Here is a 17,899-nt window from a genome sequence, read left to right as displayed (position 1 = left end):
AATTGGGCACTGTTTCACATGGATGTAAAATCTGTTTTTCTGAATGGTCCATTAGAGGAATCTGTTTTTGTGACTCAACCATCAGGCTTTGTGAAAGAAGAAATGGAAGAAAAAGTGTACAGGCTTAACAAAGCATTGTATGGCCTAAAGCAAGCTCTCATGGCGCGGAATAGAAGGATTGACGCATTCTTGATTCAGAGTGGATTCAAGAAATGTTCAATTGAATATGGTGTTTATGTGAAGAAGGAGACAAGTGTGATTCTGATTTGCTTGTATGTAGATGATCTACTGGTAACAGGCAGTGTTAAAGGGTATTGGGTTCTTTAAGGCACAAATGATGCAGGAATTTGAGATGACAGACCTTGGTACTCTAGCTTGTTTCCTTGGATTAGAATTTGTAACTAACTCAAAGGGAATTCTGCTTCATCAGCAGAAGTATACTACTGATGTATTGAAAAGATTTCATATGACAGATTGCAATCCTGCAAATACTCCAGCACAGGTTAATACAAAATTGGAAATAACAGAAGAAGAAGAAGCAGTGGATCCAACCATGTATAAGCAACTAGTTGGCTCCTTGAGGTACCTATGTAACAGTAGACCTGACCTCTCCTTTGTTGTTGGTGCTCTAAGAAGCAACCTATGGTGGCCTTGTTTTCCTGTGATGTTGGATATATAGCAGGCTCATATGCTGCTTGCCAAGCTATTTGGCTAGATTCATTGCTAGATGAATTGAAGTTTGAAGCAAAGAAACCTATTAAATTGCTAATTGATAGCAAGTCAGCTATCAATTTAGCTAAAAATCCAGTCTCACATGGGAGAAGTAAGCACATTGAAATCAGATTCTATTTCCCAAGAGAGTAGGTGAATAATGGAAAGCTTGAAATGACATATTGTTCAACAGAAACTCAGTTAACTGACATACTAACTAAGGCAATTAGGTCTGACAGATTTGTAAAACTCATAATAGAGTTGAGAGTTATATATGTAATGATTTGGATTAAGGGGGAGTGTTGAATTTAATCTAAATATAAACAAGGTATTGTTAGTAATAGTTGATTAAAGTGTTAGTTTTTCTCTTTTCTATTCTAACAGTTTTTGTTAAAAACACTATATATAAAAGTACATATGTGTAAGTGCTTGATAAGAAAATACACACAATATATTCTGTGTTCATGTTTGTGTGAGTGTGAAAAAGAGTTTATTCTCCAATCGTATCACCATGAAGTAAACCTGATTTCTCTCTAACAATCTGCAACACCAAATCACAAACTTTTCTCATCCAAACATGATTGGAAGAATAAGACAATTGAACAATGAGCTGGTTCACTAGATGAACCTCAGGGTAGCCCTAAAGGCTTCTAAAATCACGAAAGGATTCCCATGCTTCATGCACCTGGTGATTCCTCAAAGCAAATTTAAGCTTCCTCAATAGAATTTCTTCGGTGGAACGTTCCCATGATAATCTTTCACAGTGGTCAGAAGTGGAAAAAGTTTGCGGAAACGGATTGAACCGGTTAAAGCAGACATGCCCTTGAAAAATTCTGGGTAAAGGTGAAACCTTTCTGAACAAGTGGTTACGAAACAGAATGAATTTGGTGAAAGGAAGCACCATTCCACACCATGCCTATGCTATTTGAGTTTCATTTATATGCAAACAAATGCAACGCCGAGACTGAAAAGTTTCTACTCAAACAGATAGAAAGATGATGAATTTTCGATTTTGAGAGTTGCAGAAGCAAAACAATGGAAGATTTAGGATATTCTTATGGGAATCGGATAAAAGCGAAACCCTAATGTGACTAAACAAGACGACGCCTTCTCTGTTTCACAGTTATTATTATATTTATCTATAATCTATAATTATTAGTAGTAATGGATTAATTATACATAAAAATTAAATAATAATATTATAATTTTATGTTTAAATATTGAAATAAAATATTGTTAGATTATAACGAGAGATTATTTTATAATACACAATATTAAAATTCAAATCAAATATTTAAATTTTTTAGTCAACTAAGATTATTATAAACATTTAATACATCAAATATATTAAATTCAAAATTATTGATAAAGTTCAAAGTAACTTCTCTCCCACTAATCCAATTACTCCATAGTAGTCAATATATTCAATTTAAAATGTCAAGGGATCTAGATATAAAAATGTAGGAGTTATTACGGTTGTGGTTGTTTTTAATTCCTACGGAAAAAAATATATTAAATTTAAAATCAAGCGTGCGTGTTTAATTATGCATTTGAAAAACTCCAAACCATAATATGCGAAAAAGCTTGTCTGTTATAGCTTTTGCCTAAAAAAAATAATGCATGTGAATTTCGGAATCCAAACTCAAAATACAAACTGGCTATAAATTTAGTTTGACTTTACACAAAGAAATCAGACACAGCACAAGTGGTTAGTTAAGCTCATTTTCTCTTTTTCACATTTTAGTGTGTCCCCTTCATTTTCCATTAACAACTTTGATTTGCTATTTTTCTTTTATCAATATTAGGAAATTTCAACTTCTAGAATGCGTTCCTTTCTATATTACTTTTAAAAAAAAATTACCATAGCAAAATTCCGTAATTGTTTCTTAGACTATTTGTAGTCCCTTCATGAAAAGCGTATCTGCATTATGTGTAAAATTCCGTAATTTGTTTCTAAATTTTTTTTTAAGCTTAATCTGGTGTTCTTCTAACTTCTTGTGATATTACTATGATATGCTTCTCATGAATTTGAGATTTTGATAGGTTTTGGATTGTCATCCATAATTGTGAATCGTCAATTCATTCATGACAAACGGTTTTAGAAGTTATTTTACATTGCAACTCTTCAAAATTCTCTATTAAAAAATATCCCTTATAAATAAAGGGTTTCCAAACAGGAACTAACTTGAGATGTGGCTAGAAAATTTTAATGCAAACGTCATTTACAATTTTACTGAGTAAGGCTAACTAATCAAGCATAGCACCTATTCCATTCTCAGTGTTTGATACATCCAATTTTCCCACCAATCACATAACCTAAAAACTCTGTACTTTAAGCAGTAATCTCATCCACATTAGAGTTAAATATAAAACTTGGGAAAGATGTTGTTATGTCCCTGCATTTTCAAGAATAACAAATTATTACATAATTAAAATATCAAAATATGGATGAAAGTAGATTCATATTTAGTTACCATAAAAATAATTCTATACATACCTCAGATAAGGAAGGGTCATGATTTTTAATAGTGACGGATTCTTTTTAACAAAAGTTTCCCACTCTTCGGTGTCGATTTTCCCATCTTGGTTTAGGTCAGCTTCCACGAAAGTCTGGCCAAAAATAAAAATACAATGTCAAATTTAAGCCTTTTATTTAATTTGTGATAATTGATGCCAAAAAAATATAGGAGATACAACATGGCAACAATAAACTATATTTCTTTCATAATGCAGACAAATTATCTACACTATTATATAGGAATTCTATAAAGCATAACTAACCTTGTCAAGAATTGTTTCTATGACATCATCTGCCAACTTCATATCCGACTCAAAAAGAAGTGCAATTAACATTTGCTTGACCTGTCAGAAATCACCAAAAGAAAAATGAATAAGCCCACTAAAAAATTAATAGGATAGGAGTGCACAAACACTGAAGATAGATGCCATGACAAAATACACCAAATCAAAATGAAAATCATCACATCGCATCAAACCCCTATCTATATGTGTAGGTTAGCACTTATTTGTATTTGTAGCAATAAGCATTTTATTTGCATAGAAGGTATATGAATAAAGAATCATCATCCTACCTCAGGGCGCTCTATAAAGCCAGTATTGTGCAAATCATAGAGCCTAAATGAAACTGAAACAAGATACCAAACCAACCTAATGTATCAGAACAACTTAGATAACGGTAAAGAATTTCCGATAAATCACGAGTTGAGGATTTGAACTTTAACTTACAAGCTATCTTGTCTTCTAATGATGCATTTGGGTGGAAAACATTCAGAGATCTAACAAAGTCTTCGAAGTCAATGACTCCCTTCTTCTTGACATCAAATAAATCAAAGATCTGCACATAGCATATCAATGGATATTTAGTCAATTGAAAGATTATTTCATAGAGATACCACACAAGACTGACATAAAATGTCATTTAAGATGTTTATAAGATGCAATAATCAAACATCTATTTCTATTTGGAAAGGAATCCTGGAGATGAGAAAAATATTCTGCATATATAAATTTGACAAAAACTGGATGAATATGTTACAGGCTTGTATTGAAAGGATTACTAAATTGAGTTTTTTTCAGAAGAACGTCATGAAACAACAAACTTTTTTGATAATCTAATGGAGGTATAACCAATGATCTTGTACAGGAAATTGGAGTTCCTATGACAAAGATCAAGACTAAGACGATGAAGCAAGCATTGCAAAGCTTGATTCTAAATATCAAAGGAAAAAACTAATGTGAATTAAGGACTGCACCTAATTAGGTCACTCTCCTACAAATTAACGAAGATACTTTGAGATCAACTTAAAAAATCACTTTGGAAGTCCAATTTACAATACAAGAAGCATCTATGGACTGAGTCGATCAATTTTGGTGAACTATTAATATTAGACTAATTAGATAATAATTAAGTCTATCATGGATGAACCAACTCGGACTTGTAATGGACTGTCACGATCTTTTATTATTATTTTAAAATCTTTTGATTATTTGATTAGTTATCGGGCCTTGGACATAAATTAGGGTTACTAGCAAGGAGTACAAATATACTCCTTAAACACTTTGTTCTGAGAGTTTCTCTATTGAGAGAGTTTTTCCTTTCCTTTGTTCTTAATTGGGTTAAGAACTGATAGTGTTGGTGGTCGCGATTAGGGTCACGCTCCTTTTGATAACTTTGGTTCTACCTGCATGTCGCGGTTAGGATCAAGTTCCTTTCTTGTTATACTTGTTTTCAAGAGCGATCCTAAGTATTTTCTTATCATTTGGTATAAAAGCTTTGGTCCTTGAAAAGTATTATTTACCCTTTGTGTTTTCTTTCTTCTTGTATGTTTCCTCCTTTGTTTGTTCTTTGCGTTTGACTATATTATTATTTCATCTTCCTTTATTTTAATTCTTTGAGTCTATTTTCTTTTCTGAACTCTATTTAGTATCAATATCTTTTGTCTTCTTTCTATTTTATATCTGCCAAAATTTTGTTACAATTCATATTTGGATAATTAGAGTGGTCAAAAGTATGTTACAATCCATATTTGGATAATTAAAGTTGCTAGGATCTGAATTTATTTTTCAAATTTGAAGCCAAAATTTTGTTACAATCCAGGTTTGGATAATTGAAGTTGTTAGGATCTAAATTTGATTTTCAAATTTGAAACCAAAATTCTGTTACCGTCCCAATCACGTGTTTGCATTCAATTTTGAATATCGTGCAACAAAGAACGTAACAAAAGAAAGTAGAAAAAAAAATCTGGACAGTTTTTACATTTGTTTACAAGTTAACAAAACAAAGTGTGACTACTGTGTCATCTTCTTCTTGCTCCATCAATCTTCCTTTGGTTTGTTCCTTGTCTTGTTCTTATTCACTAAGTTCTAATTGATCCCTTGTTGTGTGTTGTTCAATCCCAAATGTTCTTAGTTAAGAGCTCATAAGGAGAAGTTGAGCGGTAAAAGACAAGAGTGGTGAGACTATTAAAGGAAAAAAGTAAAAAAGAGAAACACCAGTAAAAAATTATTGAGTGTAAACACGTAAGAGAGTGTTTGTGAGGATATTTATTTGTCCATTTACAATCACCTCCTAACACAGTTCTTGCAGCAATTTTAATTTGAGAAGAAGGAATTTATCTCAAGTTGTTTGTTAAAGTTGTTAACGAACAATTTCAAGCTTTAAATTTGAGATTGGATAGTTTGCAATTTCAAGAAAAAGAGGAGGAAGAGTATTCAGATGTAAGAAGTCATGGAAGAAGGTAAAGAGGCGAACCAAGACGAGATAATCATTTAGGAAACATTAAGATGACAATCCTTACGTTTCAAGGTAAAAATGATTCTGAATTGTATTTGAAGTGGGAGAGAAAGTAATAATTCTAAGGAGAAAAAGGTTAAACTAGATATTGTTAAATTCACCGATTATACTAGTATTTGGTGGGATCAACTTGTGATTGATAGGCGCAGGAATGGTGGTATTAGCAAATGGGAGGAGATGAAGACTGTTATGAGAAGGAGATTTGTACCTAGCCACTAACATAGGAATTTGCATAGAAAATTAGAAACTCTAACTCAAGGTTCTATGAGTGTGAAGGACTACTACAAGGAGATGAAAATAGCCATGAGTAGAGCCAATGTTGAAGAAGACCGTGAGACAACTATGACCAGATTCATTGGAGGTCTAAAGAAGGAGATAGCCGATGTGTAAAATTGCAACAATATGTGGGATGGAGGACTTGTTGCACAAATATATTTGAGTGGAGAGACAATTGAAAGCTAAGAGTACTTCCAAATTTGCTTCCACTTCTTCATGGAAGTTAAATTGGCAAAACAACACATCTATGACAAAGTCAAAAGATGAAGCTAAGTCCAAAAATTTATTTGCTACACCAAAAGGTAAAATGAAAATTAATTCATCTTCTAGATCTCGTGATATCAAATGTTTCAAGTGTTAAGGAGTTAGACATATTGCTACTCAATGTCCAAATAAAAGAGTCATGATATTGCTGGATAATGGAGAAATAGAGAGTGAGAGCTCAAGTGATGATGAAATGCCACCATTGGAGAATTGCAATGATGTTGATGTTGATGCTGAACCTGTAAATGGAAATGTGCTTGTTACTAGGCGTGCTCTTAACATGTAACCTAAGGTAGGAGGTGATGAGGAATAACGTGAACATATTTTTCATACAAGATGCCGCATAAAAGACAAGGTATCTAATTTGATTATTGATAGTTGAAGTTGTACTAATGTTGCTAGAACCTTGTTGGTTGAGAAATTGGGTTTGTCCACATTAAAACACCCTAATCCATATGGACTTCAGTGGTTGAGTGATTGTGGAGACATAAGGGTGACCAAGCAAGTATTGGTTTCTTTTTTCATTGGTAAATACAAGGATAAAGTTCTTTGTGATGTGGTACCTATGCATGATGGACATATACTTCTAGAGTGTCCATGACAATTTAATAGAAAGGTTACAAAAATAGATATACTCTTGTTTTGAACAATCGTATCATTGTGTTAACACCTCTCTGGCCTGCTGAGGCCTACGTCGATTAGATCAGAATTCAAGAAAAGAAAGATGAGAGTGAGCAAAAGAAAGAAAAAGAATAAAAAAGAGAAAAATAAGAGAGTGCAATTCCAAAGAAAATAGAGGTTGAGAGTGCTTTGATAGCTAGAGAACACTACTTGCACTTATGTACAAGGATGTTTATTTTACTAACGATCTTAACTCTTCTCTTCTTTGTCTTGTGAAGTTGTTTCCTTGTTACAGAGATTTGTTGATGTTTTTCTAGAAGAAATTCCATATGGATTACCTCCTTTAAGTGGTATTGAGCATCAAATTGACTTCATTCTTGATGCTTCACTTTCAAATAGGTCAGTCTAGTCAAGTCCAGATGAAGCAAAGGCGATTCATAGGCAAGTTGATGAGTTCTTACAAAATGGATTTGTAAGGAAAAGTCTTAGTCCGTGTTTTTTTCCTGTGATCTTGGTTCCAAAGAAAGATGATGACGCATGTGTACCCGAGCCATAAATAAGTAAAGTATAAATATCTTATCCCTTAGATTGAATGATATGTTTGATGAATTATATGGTTTGTGTGTTTTCTAAAATAGATTTGAAAAGTAGATATTATCGAATCCACATGAAAGGAGGTGATGAATGAAAAACAACTTTTAAAATAAAATATGGTTTATATGAGTGGTTGGTAATGCCATTTGGTTTAACTAATGCACCCAGTACCTTCATGAGGTTAATGAAGCATGTTTTGCGTGCTTTCATTAAGAAATTTGTTGTGATGTATTTTGAAGACATTTTGAACTATAGCAAAACATTATATGAACATGTTGATCATTTACATGATGTTTTTAGTGTTTTGGGAGAAAATAAATTGTATGTCAATCTTAAAAAGTGTTTTTTTGCCTTGAATCTGTTGTATTCTTGGGTTTTGTCATTAGCTCAAAAGAAATAAGTGTGATGAAAAAAAGGTAAATGCAAGTAGGAAATAGTTTGTACCTAAAATGCTAATGAGGTAAGAAGTTTTCATTGTTTAACAAGTTTTTATAGAAGATTTGTGAAAAACTTTAGTTCACTTGTTGTACCTTTAAATGAACTTGTCAAAAAGAATGTGGTGTTCAAGTGGACTGATGTGCATGAAAAAACTTTTAATTTATTGAAAGATAAGCTGACCAATGCACTTTGTTTGCCTAATTTTGATATAGTTTTTAAGTTAGAATGTGATGCTTCTGGTGTTGAAACAGGGGTTGTACTATTGCAGGACTTTAAACCAGTTGCATACTTGAGTAAAAAGCTGTCAAAAGATTGGGATCTGGGTTCATAAGAGAAAGGAAAAGTTTAATGTTCAAAGAAAATCGAGTAAAATGGACGAATTATAAATCTCCAAAATAATAGATAGAAATATCGCAAATAGAGCCATTGCAACACCCATCAAAGATTTAAGTTACAATCAAGAGTAGATGGATCTTTTCAAGTTCTAGAAAGGATAAATGACAATGCTTAAAAGTTGAACTTGCCAAAAGAATATGGTAACATAAGTGTCTTCAATGCGGCTGATCTCTTTCTTTGATGTAGATAACGAGGACGAATCCTTTCGAAGAGGGAGGGAAGGAGGTCCTATGACAAGGTCTAAGACTAAAAGGATGAAACAGGCATTACAAGGCTTGATTCCAAAGATAAAAGAGAGAAGACCAATGTGAATTAAGGACTGCGCCTAATTGGATCTCTCTCCTACAAATTGATGAAGATACTTTAAGGCCAACTTGAAGAATCACTTTGGAAGCCCAATCTACCAGACAAGAATCATCAAGAAGAACTTGACGAGAAACTAAATTCTCTTGTGGAGGAAAGAGAAAAGGAATAAAGCTCATAAATTTTAGCCAATTTTTAAAATAGGATTTATTTTTATTTTTAATTGTATTTTGGACTTGTAATGGACCAGCACGACCTTTTATTTTTTTAAAATCTTTCGATTATTAGATTAGTTATTGGGACTTGAGCCTTAATTAGGGTTCTTGGGTTTAGAACTTTCGGCCGGTTAAGGTCAGGTTCCTTTCTTTATACAATTGTTTTCAAGAAGATCTTAAGTGTTTTCTTACCGAATAACCTACTTGCACAACAAATTGTTGATCTAAAGAGTACATTTGGGCCAGTCTACCGTCATTCACAGTTGCTTGCAAGAAACATAAACATTCATGGCATAGTCATTGCTATGAAGAAAGAAAAGTGTATAGTAGTACCCGGTTTGCAAAAAGGTTATCCTTTTTCTTGTTTTTGAAGATTGCCAATTGGAATTCTTCCTGTAAAGAAAAATCACCGGATAACCACAATATGGATAATGAATTAGATTTGGATAATATAATATGAAAAAATCTTTAGCAAACCAAAAACAAATAAATCAAAAATAAAAAATCAAATATATGAAAGAAAAACTTAAAGAAAACAGATATTTTATTGTAGGTCATTCGGGTTTGGAAACATCATTGAGAAAATAAATAACAACCGATTGATTAATTGGAAAATTCCAAACCAAAGCTATGTGTGGACTAAATTCTTGACAAGATTACAAATGCAAATATAAGACCCAGTTTCTCATGACAAAATACCCATTGCAAGATAGATGTCAGAATATAACTAAGTTCCTCATAGAGAATGAGTGGAGATAGAAACAATAAAAAGTAACAATCATCATAGATCAACTAATGCAAAAAATAAAAATAAAAAGTTATTTTCTATGTAGTACCTTGCTTATCAGTCCGTCATCGACAACAGAACTGCTGATGCTCCTAAAAAGCTCAAACAGTGCTTCAACCTCACTGACAGTAACTGGGAAGGGGAAAACAAAAAAATGATACACGAGTTTAAACTACAAAGCTAACATATGGAGAAATAGAGACAGAGCAATTTTATAGCAAATGCATCACTAGATGGAAACGTTCTTCTAAATAATTGACAGGTAACAAGACCCAAACACAACCATTAGTCCATCACATCCATTTCAATTGAGACAATGACACATGCAAAGTAGTTATAAACCGACAACTCTCAATTTTGTTTGCAGAGCTTGCTGAATGCATAGGACTAAAATTGTGTGTTCCAAAGAGGATAAAAGCTTTGTAGCAAAGTGGCAGAATGGAAACTCATGGAAGATTATGGAATCTAATTTAACAGAAAAGACATGAGGTCTTTAATCTCTTCAATTTTGCAAGTGGCCTAACAACATTTTCTTCCATTTAGTTTACTTCACAAAATACAGAAGAAGTACAATCTATATTAATTATTGCCTTACATTTATATACCCACAGATACAGCTATATTGACAAAGAATGGTCTTTCATTTCCCTTAATGTGGCCAACATTAAGATAAAAATAAAATGTTTATTTGTAGAAAACATAAAAGTATCTAATGAGCTGAAAAGATAATGAAATGTAATTGAGAAACTAACCAATAAAAGAAAAAAATATCAACACTTAAAAAATTGGAACCAATGGATTCAAATTATAAAATCAGAGGGGGCAAAAAGATATCAACACTATATATAGTTATATTTTTTTCAAGGTGATGCACCCCCTGAAACCCTTGACCAAGGGGAAGTGCCTGTTTCTACTTTTAACAATAAACCAAACAAAGTGAACTTTGGTTTGTTTGTTACAAATAGCCAATCTTTCCCAAAAAACCTCACAGGCACAGGAGACATACCATACATAATTACAAGCCCGTACAGATGAAATCATGAAACTTAGTTTTATTATTAGTATAATACTTAAGATTCATCCAGCAAGACTGCAAGACCAAAAGCAAATTCACAATAAGCAATTCCTCCGATGCAAACACAGTTAGAATTCAATGAAACCATCACATATCATTGTACAAGAATTACAGCTTTGCATCAATTCATTGGAAATGTTAATCAACGTACAAGCTGTCTCTGCCGCAAGATTAACAGTATTCTCCTGTGCAGGAAACTGCCTCGCTGACTTAGAGTGGAAACAACCCATTATAGAGGAAATGCAAGTAATGCAGCACAGCACAGTACCGGTGCTCGAACTTACCTGAATTGAAATGCCACAATATATAATAATAAATAAACAATTCAACCCACCAATAATGCACGGTAGATTAACAAAAAAAAAAAAAAAACACTAAAAGTTGTCTTAAAAAAACTAAAAGAAAGATGAGGAAAAAAATTAAAATAATGTTTGCAGTTCAAAGAATTCCAACACTTGTATGTCAAAAACAATAATTGACAATTAACAAATGAAGGCTATGAGCTCAGGTGTCACAAAGAGACATCATATACGTAATTATTGACGAAGACTTTTTCAAAAACAAGTTAGAGCCATATGAAGCAAAAGGGCAAATAATAAACAACATATCGAGTAATCAAGAAACTGATAAAAAATTGACCTTGAATTCGGATTTATTCCATTACAAGCAAGATGAAAAAAAATACTTAAAACCTAAAGAACAATCAACATCACATAATCCCATCAACACGCAACGGAAGCTAAATTTTACAACTTTATTTCCATTACCTCGGAATCAAATCAAGCAAAAAAAAAAAACAAATCAAGAAGATCGATAAACAAACTACTAATTATAAGAAGAAGAAAAAAACCACAAACCCAATTGTCCAACAAAAGAAAAGAAGGAAAAACAACTACAAAATAAAACCCACATTGTACTTTCCCAATTCTCTACCCATAAAACCCCATCAAAAGAATGAGCATCTAAATCAAAGCAGGTCAAACTCAAAAGAAAAAAGAAACACAGAAAAATCAAGAAGGAAATGGAATCATAAATTTTAAAAAAAATGAGCACAAATCGAAGCATGAATAACGAAGATGGAAAAGAAACTTACCCTCTTCAAAAGCGTGTTCAGAAAATTGGCATCAAAGTGAGTGCGGCGACGGAGGTGGAAACTAGAAAGAAAAGGGTAGAGAGAGAAACTTGGGGTATACGCGGAGTTTGCAGAGAGAGAGAAGCGTGATTGTTAGTTTGTGACGAAGCCTTATATATATATAATACACTTTAGAGATTCACGCTGTTCTTGTTTGTCAGAACTGAAGTAAAGTTAGAAACGGTAACGGCGAACTCGTGTATTTTTTGGATGGCGGCATAACCCATACACAATTTAATAAAATTAAAAATAGTAGTAATTTTTAATTGAATTGTCTTAAAAGATTATATTTTTATAATTAATAAAAATACTTACCGTGTTGAGAATGAGTAAATCAACAAAATTACTGTGATTTACTAAATTCATAATTTTTTCACAATTGTATATGGGAAATGGAATCATTGGGTATCGTTTGGAATATTCCTGTTGCTAAATCGATAGATTTTCCTATTTAGTCAATTAATCACATGGGGTTCCTTTTACTTGATTTTCATCTTTTCATTCCAAACAATTTTGGTTTTGAAATTTCTTGACATAAAATAGAACAGCTCCTATTTGTCAAACCCATTAATCACTTATTCACTTACCTCATTTTGAATATTCCTATTATTGAATCAACCAAGCATTGATGGTATATAATCAGGCCCACAGTTAATGTTATGCAACTCAAGGTCTTTATTTTTTTTATCTTTTGAGAATTGAGAATCGAAATTTATAGTAACTTATATATTCGATTTGTTTAACAAATTAAGTCAAATCTCTTTAATTGAAACTCAAGATCTTATCCTCTTTTTCATTTAATAAAATTAAGAAATATTTTAGTTTTCTTTTATAAAAATTATTATATTAAATTTGAATATTCTTTCTTCAAAATATATGAATCAAGAACATGTGTTCCAATGTATGATTTGTTTTTATTATTCATAAAAATCAAACTTGATACCACAAAATTTACAACAATTTATGCATGTTGTTCAACTAACAATAAAAGTTTTTTTTTTTAACTACCAACAACAAAAGTTAGGTACCCTTAAATATTTTCTTATTGCATCACTATTATTATTATATATTTTTTTATTTTTTGGTCATAGTCAAAATAACAGAACATTCTTATCTAATTTTCTTTATCTTAGTTTATAAATTATGTGTGTCTTCTTACTCCTTAGATTAGGGATTAATCATATTTGTGGTGTGTAATTGTCCCGAATTTTACACAAGATGAGAATTAAATACAAATTCTCCCGCTAAATAAATCGTTATCACTCATGTGAACACAACATAGTCTTACAATACTATAACAACTCTTTTAACTATTCTTATTTTTTTGTTTACCATTTGAAAGTTTTTTCATTATTAGTTATTATAGTCATAAAAAATGGTCTAAGTAATCTAATTCATTTTGATTTACTAGATTTTTATAACCAAATTAATGGTAGAGTTGGAAGGCGGGCTCCTTCCCTAACCGTAATTGAGTTTATATTAGATATGTATTTAAAAAAGTTAAGTATTTTAAACGCTATAGTTCAATGTAAAGTAGCTCAATAAATTGAGCAAGAGTAATTAAGTTGTTTCATTTTGTGACACTGTCTTTGTTCTCGTAGATTAAAATAAAAAGATTATTTTTAAATAGGTTTAAAACCAACTTGTTGCTTGGGGGAGACGATTTCATAGGATTACTGTGTATCCTGATATAAAGTTGCTGTGAGTTTCTTACCTAATATCTGTGTTTTGATTTAGTGAAAGGTATCCAATTATGCTAGATTATTTTTTAAGAATGGATTTATTTTTTAATTGAATTTTGTTTAACAAATTTTTGTTAAAATTTATTATTTTTTACTTCTATTTAGTATTGATATAAAAAGATATTATCAACTTGTTACTTGATATTTAACATTATTAATATATTTTTTTAATATATGAAATAAAATATGTATTTTGATTATAAAATAAAGAAAAAATTAACAAATTACTTTATATTTATTATTAATTTTCACAATAAAAAAATATAATTACAATATGTGTTTTATTTGGTTTGGTTTAATTTTTTTTATAATAAGATGTGAAAAAAAATGAATCAAACTGTAAAAATATATAATTTTTGTTTTTCAAAAATTTATTTTATCAATTTTTATTTTGTAATTAATTTAACAATTTACAATGGATTTGATTCAATTAGTGTTATTTGCGGTGACACGAAGCTAATCAATCAGGGGACTCTCTTGCCGGTTGCCAAACATGGCTCCGGAGTTAGAAAACTGTTGTCAGGTATTCGTACTATTCGTAGTTTGCGCCTGATTTTGTTTAGAACTGATTTAACGGGTACTCGTTAGTGTTATCCTACGCGTTTTTAAGTTTTATCGTATCTTCGTATTTTAACAAACAAACAAAAATATATACCAACTCGTTGCAATTAGCATGAAAGTTAATTTTTACAAATCACTTTTACTTAAAAGTGGATTATATAATATCATTAATATAAGTCATATCTTATGTTAAATTATTTATTCTAATATTATAAATTTTATTTTTATTTTAAAAATGAAATCATTTCTCTCTCTCTATATATATTCAAATTGATATTAAATTTGATATAAAATTTATAATCACTACTAAAATAATACGACACTAATTGAATTAAAGTTATAAATATTTATAGTTTTATATTTTATTTTATTATGAATAAAATATTTTTAATTTTGATTTATATACTCTATATGTATTTACGGTATATAAGTTCATATCTGATTATATCGTTTTATTAATAATATGACAAATAATACAAACTATTATTACTAAATATTATAAATATAATATGTTTGGTTCTTAATTTAGTTATGTCTAATTTTGGTAAACAAATTCCAACTTAAACTTTTCTATAAGAAAAAAATAATGGGATATATATTTTAACATAAGAGAGGTATCATATGTAAGATAGTCTTAAATTTGTTAACGTTTATCTTCTTTTTTTATTTTTTTTAATATGAGTGTATTATTAAGTTATATTATTAATGTATTTAAGATTTTTCTTTTTTCAAGCAAATGACGAATTTATTTAACCAAAGAATCACAACAAAGGTACAAGTTGTACCAACTAGGCAACCTACAACCCAAGCCAAGCTCAAAGACAGTACAACCCAAACTCTGCAAAAATAGTTATGCAGAACCTAACCATCTACTTCGATACATGCGTTTTAAATACATAAGATTCTAGATATAATACTATTAGATTAGATTACGCATGTTCTGCTTTATCAACTTTTTTTTTCTCCTTTTGACTTATTTTGTAATTGGTTGAAATAGATAACAGTATGTCACCTTTTGAATAGTTCGTACTTCGTATACAAGTTACAACTCGTCTAAATTGTCTTAAAAAATATAACCTTTCGAGAATTATGTAGAGATTGGAGTTGGTGCATCTTATCTAGATTTGAAAATTAGTTCCTGTTATTATGTTTCTTTATTTTCTACTGTACCAAAAACAAAATGAATCTTTTTATTATACATTGATCTCAAATTATATTAAGAAATTCAATTTGTTCTTCAAATTTAAAAAAAAATAATTTTATTCTTAACTTTTTTATTAAACTAATGTTGTTAATATTACAAATTTCAGCAATGTGACGATTTTTAACGGTCACTGTTGTATTATTTTTCAAAAATTTCGGCTTCAACACCTCTTCTCACAAACATGCTTCGCATACCCAAGCCTCTTCTCACACGGATTCCCACACTGAAAAGCACGATCACAACGGTCTTCCACAAACCTCACCGCAAGAGTGTGGCAAAATCCACGGATCGTTGGGAGGGTTCTTGAGCTTGCTGCAGAAGCAGAGGTAGATCTGGACCATCGGAGTACAACGGCAGAACCTGGGTATCGGAGCACGACGGAAGCTTTGAGCACGAATCGCGAAGAGCTCCTCCTATTCCAGGGTGGTGGTGCTGGTGGGGTTCGCCGGGAATAGGGGTGGTGATGAGGGTATTTTTTTTTTTGGTACAGGGTGGAGGAAGGCATGAAGAAGAAAGGGGAATTTTATATAATAATAATAATAATAATAATAATAATAATAATAATAATAATAATAATAATAATAATAAATATAGTAAGGTTAAAATCTGTCACTATACCTAAACAAAAATAATTGGTATTCACAATCCTAACCACATTAATTCGATTGGACGAGAATAAATTGAACATTTTAAAAAAAAATTTAAAAAAAATTGATTTAAATTGATTTTTTTTTTTAAAAATGATGACTAAATTCAACATTTTAAAAACTTGAGAATTAAACCTACATTATATATCACAATAAGTAGGTTGGTATTATTTGTTAACTTTATTAAATTAAATATTTCCTTTTTTAATATTCCAATTGTAATTTTTTTAAATGTTTATTGAAATATGTAAAAGAAAATCTATTTATTAAATAAAAATTATCATTATAAATATTAAACGAAAAAAGTTGTACAATGCGATGTAAAGTTCATTGGATTTTTATTAAATGATCAATAATATTTGCTATGATTATATTTATATTGTAGTTTAAATTATTAAAAAATTATCTATTTAAGTTCGATTACAATTAAAAACTTAAAATTTAAATAGAAATATTATTTTAAAAAAAATCGACACTTAAAAAGAAACATAGAAGTATATTATCCCATTCACAAAAAAAGATGCAAGAAAGTCTTACAAATCAATTGTTCGTGCAACTGCAAGGCTGCAACAGAAAACCACAATGCACGTGATTGTGAACATTTAATTGAGTACGGAGTAACTTGCTTTCTTGAAAATAATTAAACCTTAATTAAGGTAAATGGATGCTAGAGGTCAAATAATAATTGCAATTGTAATTCAAATGTTGCAACTTTCATTTTATTCTTTTCATATGTCATTACTACAAAAAGAAAATGGAAATCAATAAAATGCAAGTCTAAAACACTTGGTTCTAAGAAAAGTTAAGATAAATGCAGGTTTAAAATTAGAAGCAATGAACCCCCTATAATAATTACAACTTTATTACGAGATTAGGATGCTAGGACCAATCGAGGTGTCGGCTTCAACAAAGTCGCACACTCATACATGATTTTGCTTTGGCCACGCTTTCGGGGAGAAATTTTCTTGTTTAGGAGACCCGAAAGGGAATTAAAAAAATAGTCTGCGATGCTTATTTTGTGGATTTGCAAAAAAGAAAAAGAAAAAGGAAATTGGATTATGTATATATATATTTTTATAATAAATTGAGTTATAGTTAAAATATTGTTTATGTTTTTAGTTCTATATTTGTGGGTATTAGTTAACACGGGCAACAAGGCCCAAATAGAAAACAAAGAAAAAAAAAATACTAGGAGCACTCTCTCTACACTTCCTTTTTAAGACTGTGATTAATTAAAAATCAACGAAGAAATAGATACTATATACGCTAGATGTACAAATTATTTGTAACTTTTCAAAGTGGTGCTAAGTGCTCAAGTATAGAATCATTTGTTCTAAAAAAAAGTTTAGAATAAATTTATTCTCTTCAATGCGAGTATTATACTATCATCTCTTTTTTATATTGAAGGAAATGTGCAATTTAATCTATTTAACTTAACATCATTAAAATAAATTACTCCTCTCCCCTAAAAGATGGAATATACATTTAAATATTTATTTGTCTACGGTGCATCATGCTTTCATGTGGTGTATGGTAGAGCATTTTTTTTAACTGGATATAAGAGGTGTTTCAACTTTCAAGGTATTTTTTCCTTCACTTAAGCACTTTTTTTTTTTGGT

General features: G+C 30.6%; 2 protein-coding genes across 2 annotated transcripts; one reads left to right on the top strand and one right to left on the bottom strand.

Annotated features, from left to right (window-relative positions):
• Positions 1-334: 334 nt before the first annotated feature.
• Positions 335-679, top strand: LOC114411074 (uncharacterized mitochondrial protein AtMg00810-like). Its single transcript, XM_028374840.1, has one exon. The coding sequence runs from the start codon at positions 335-337 to the stop codon at positions 677-679; it is 345 nt and encodes a 114-aa protein (XP_028230641.1).
• A 2,086-nt stretch (positions 680-2,765) lies between these two features.
• LOC114412229 (calcineurin B-like protein 9) lies at positions 2,766-12,239 on the bottom strand. The gene is made up of 9 exons (XM_028376046.1): positions 12,088-12,239; positions 11,146-11,278; positions 9,969-10,051; positions 9,466-9,525; positions 3,958-4,066; positions 3,804-3,856; positions 3,493-3,573; positions 3,209-3,321; positions 2,766-3,107 (listed from the first exon to the last, which is right to left on the bottom strand). Exons 2-9 carry the CDS (start codon positions 11,222-11,224, stop codon positions 3,044-3,046), a joined length of 642 nt encoding a protein of 213 aa, XP_028231847.1. The 5' UTR covers positions 11,225-11,278; positions 12,088-12,239; the 3' UTR covers positions 2,766-3,043.
• Between the last annotated feature and the right edge of the window lie 5,660 nt (positions 12,240-17,899).

This window comes from Glycine soja, chromosome 5 (assembly GCF_004193775.1).
Source record: "Glycine soja cultivar W05 chromosome 5, ASM419377v2, whole genome shotgun sequence".
NCBI classification, from domain to species: domain Eukaryota; kingdom Viridiplantae; phylum Streptophyta; class Magnoliopsida; order Fabales; family Fabaceae; genus Glycine; species Glycine soja.
Note: the sequence above shows the minus strand (reverse complement) of the source record. Positions and strands in the feature narration are given on the sequence as shown.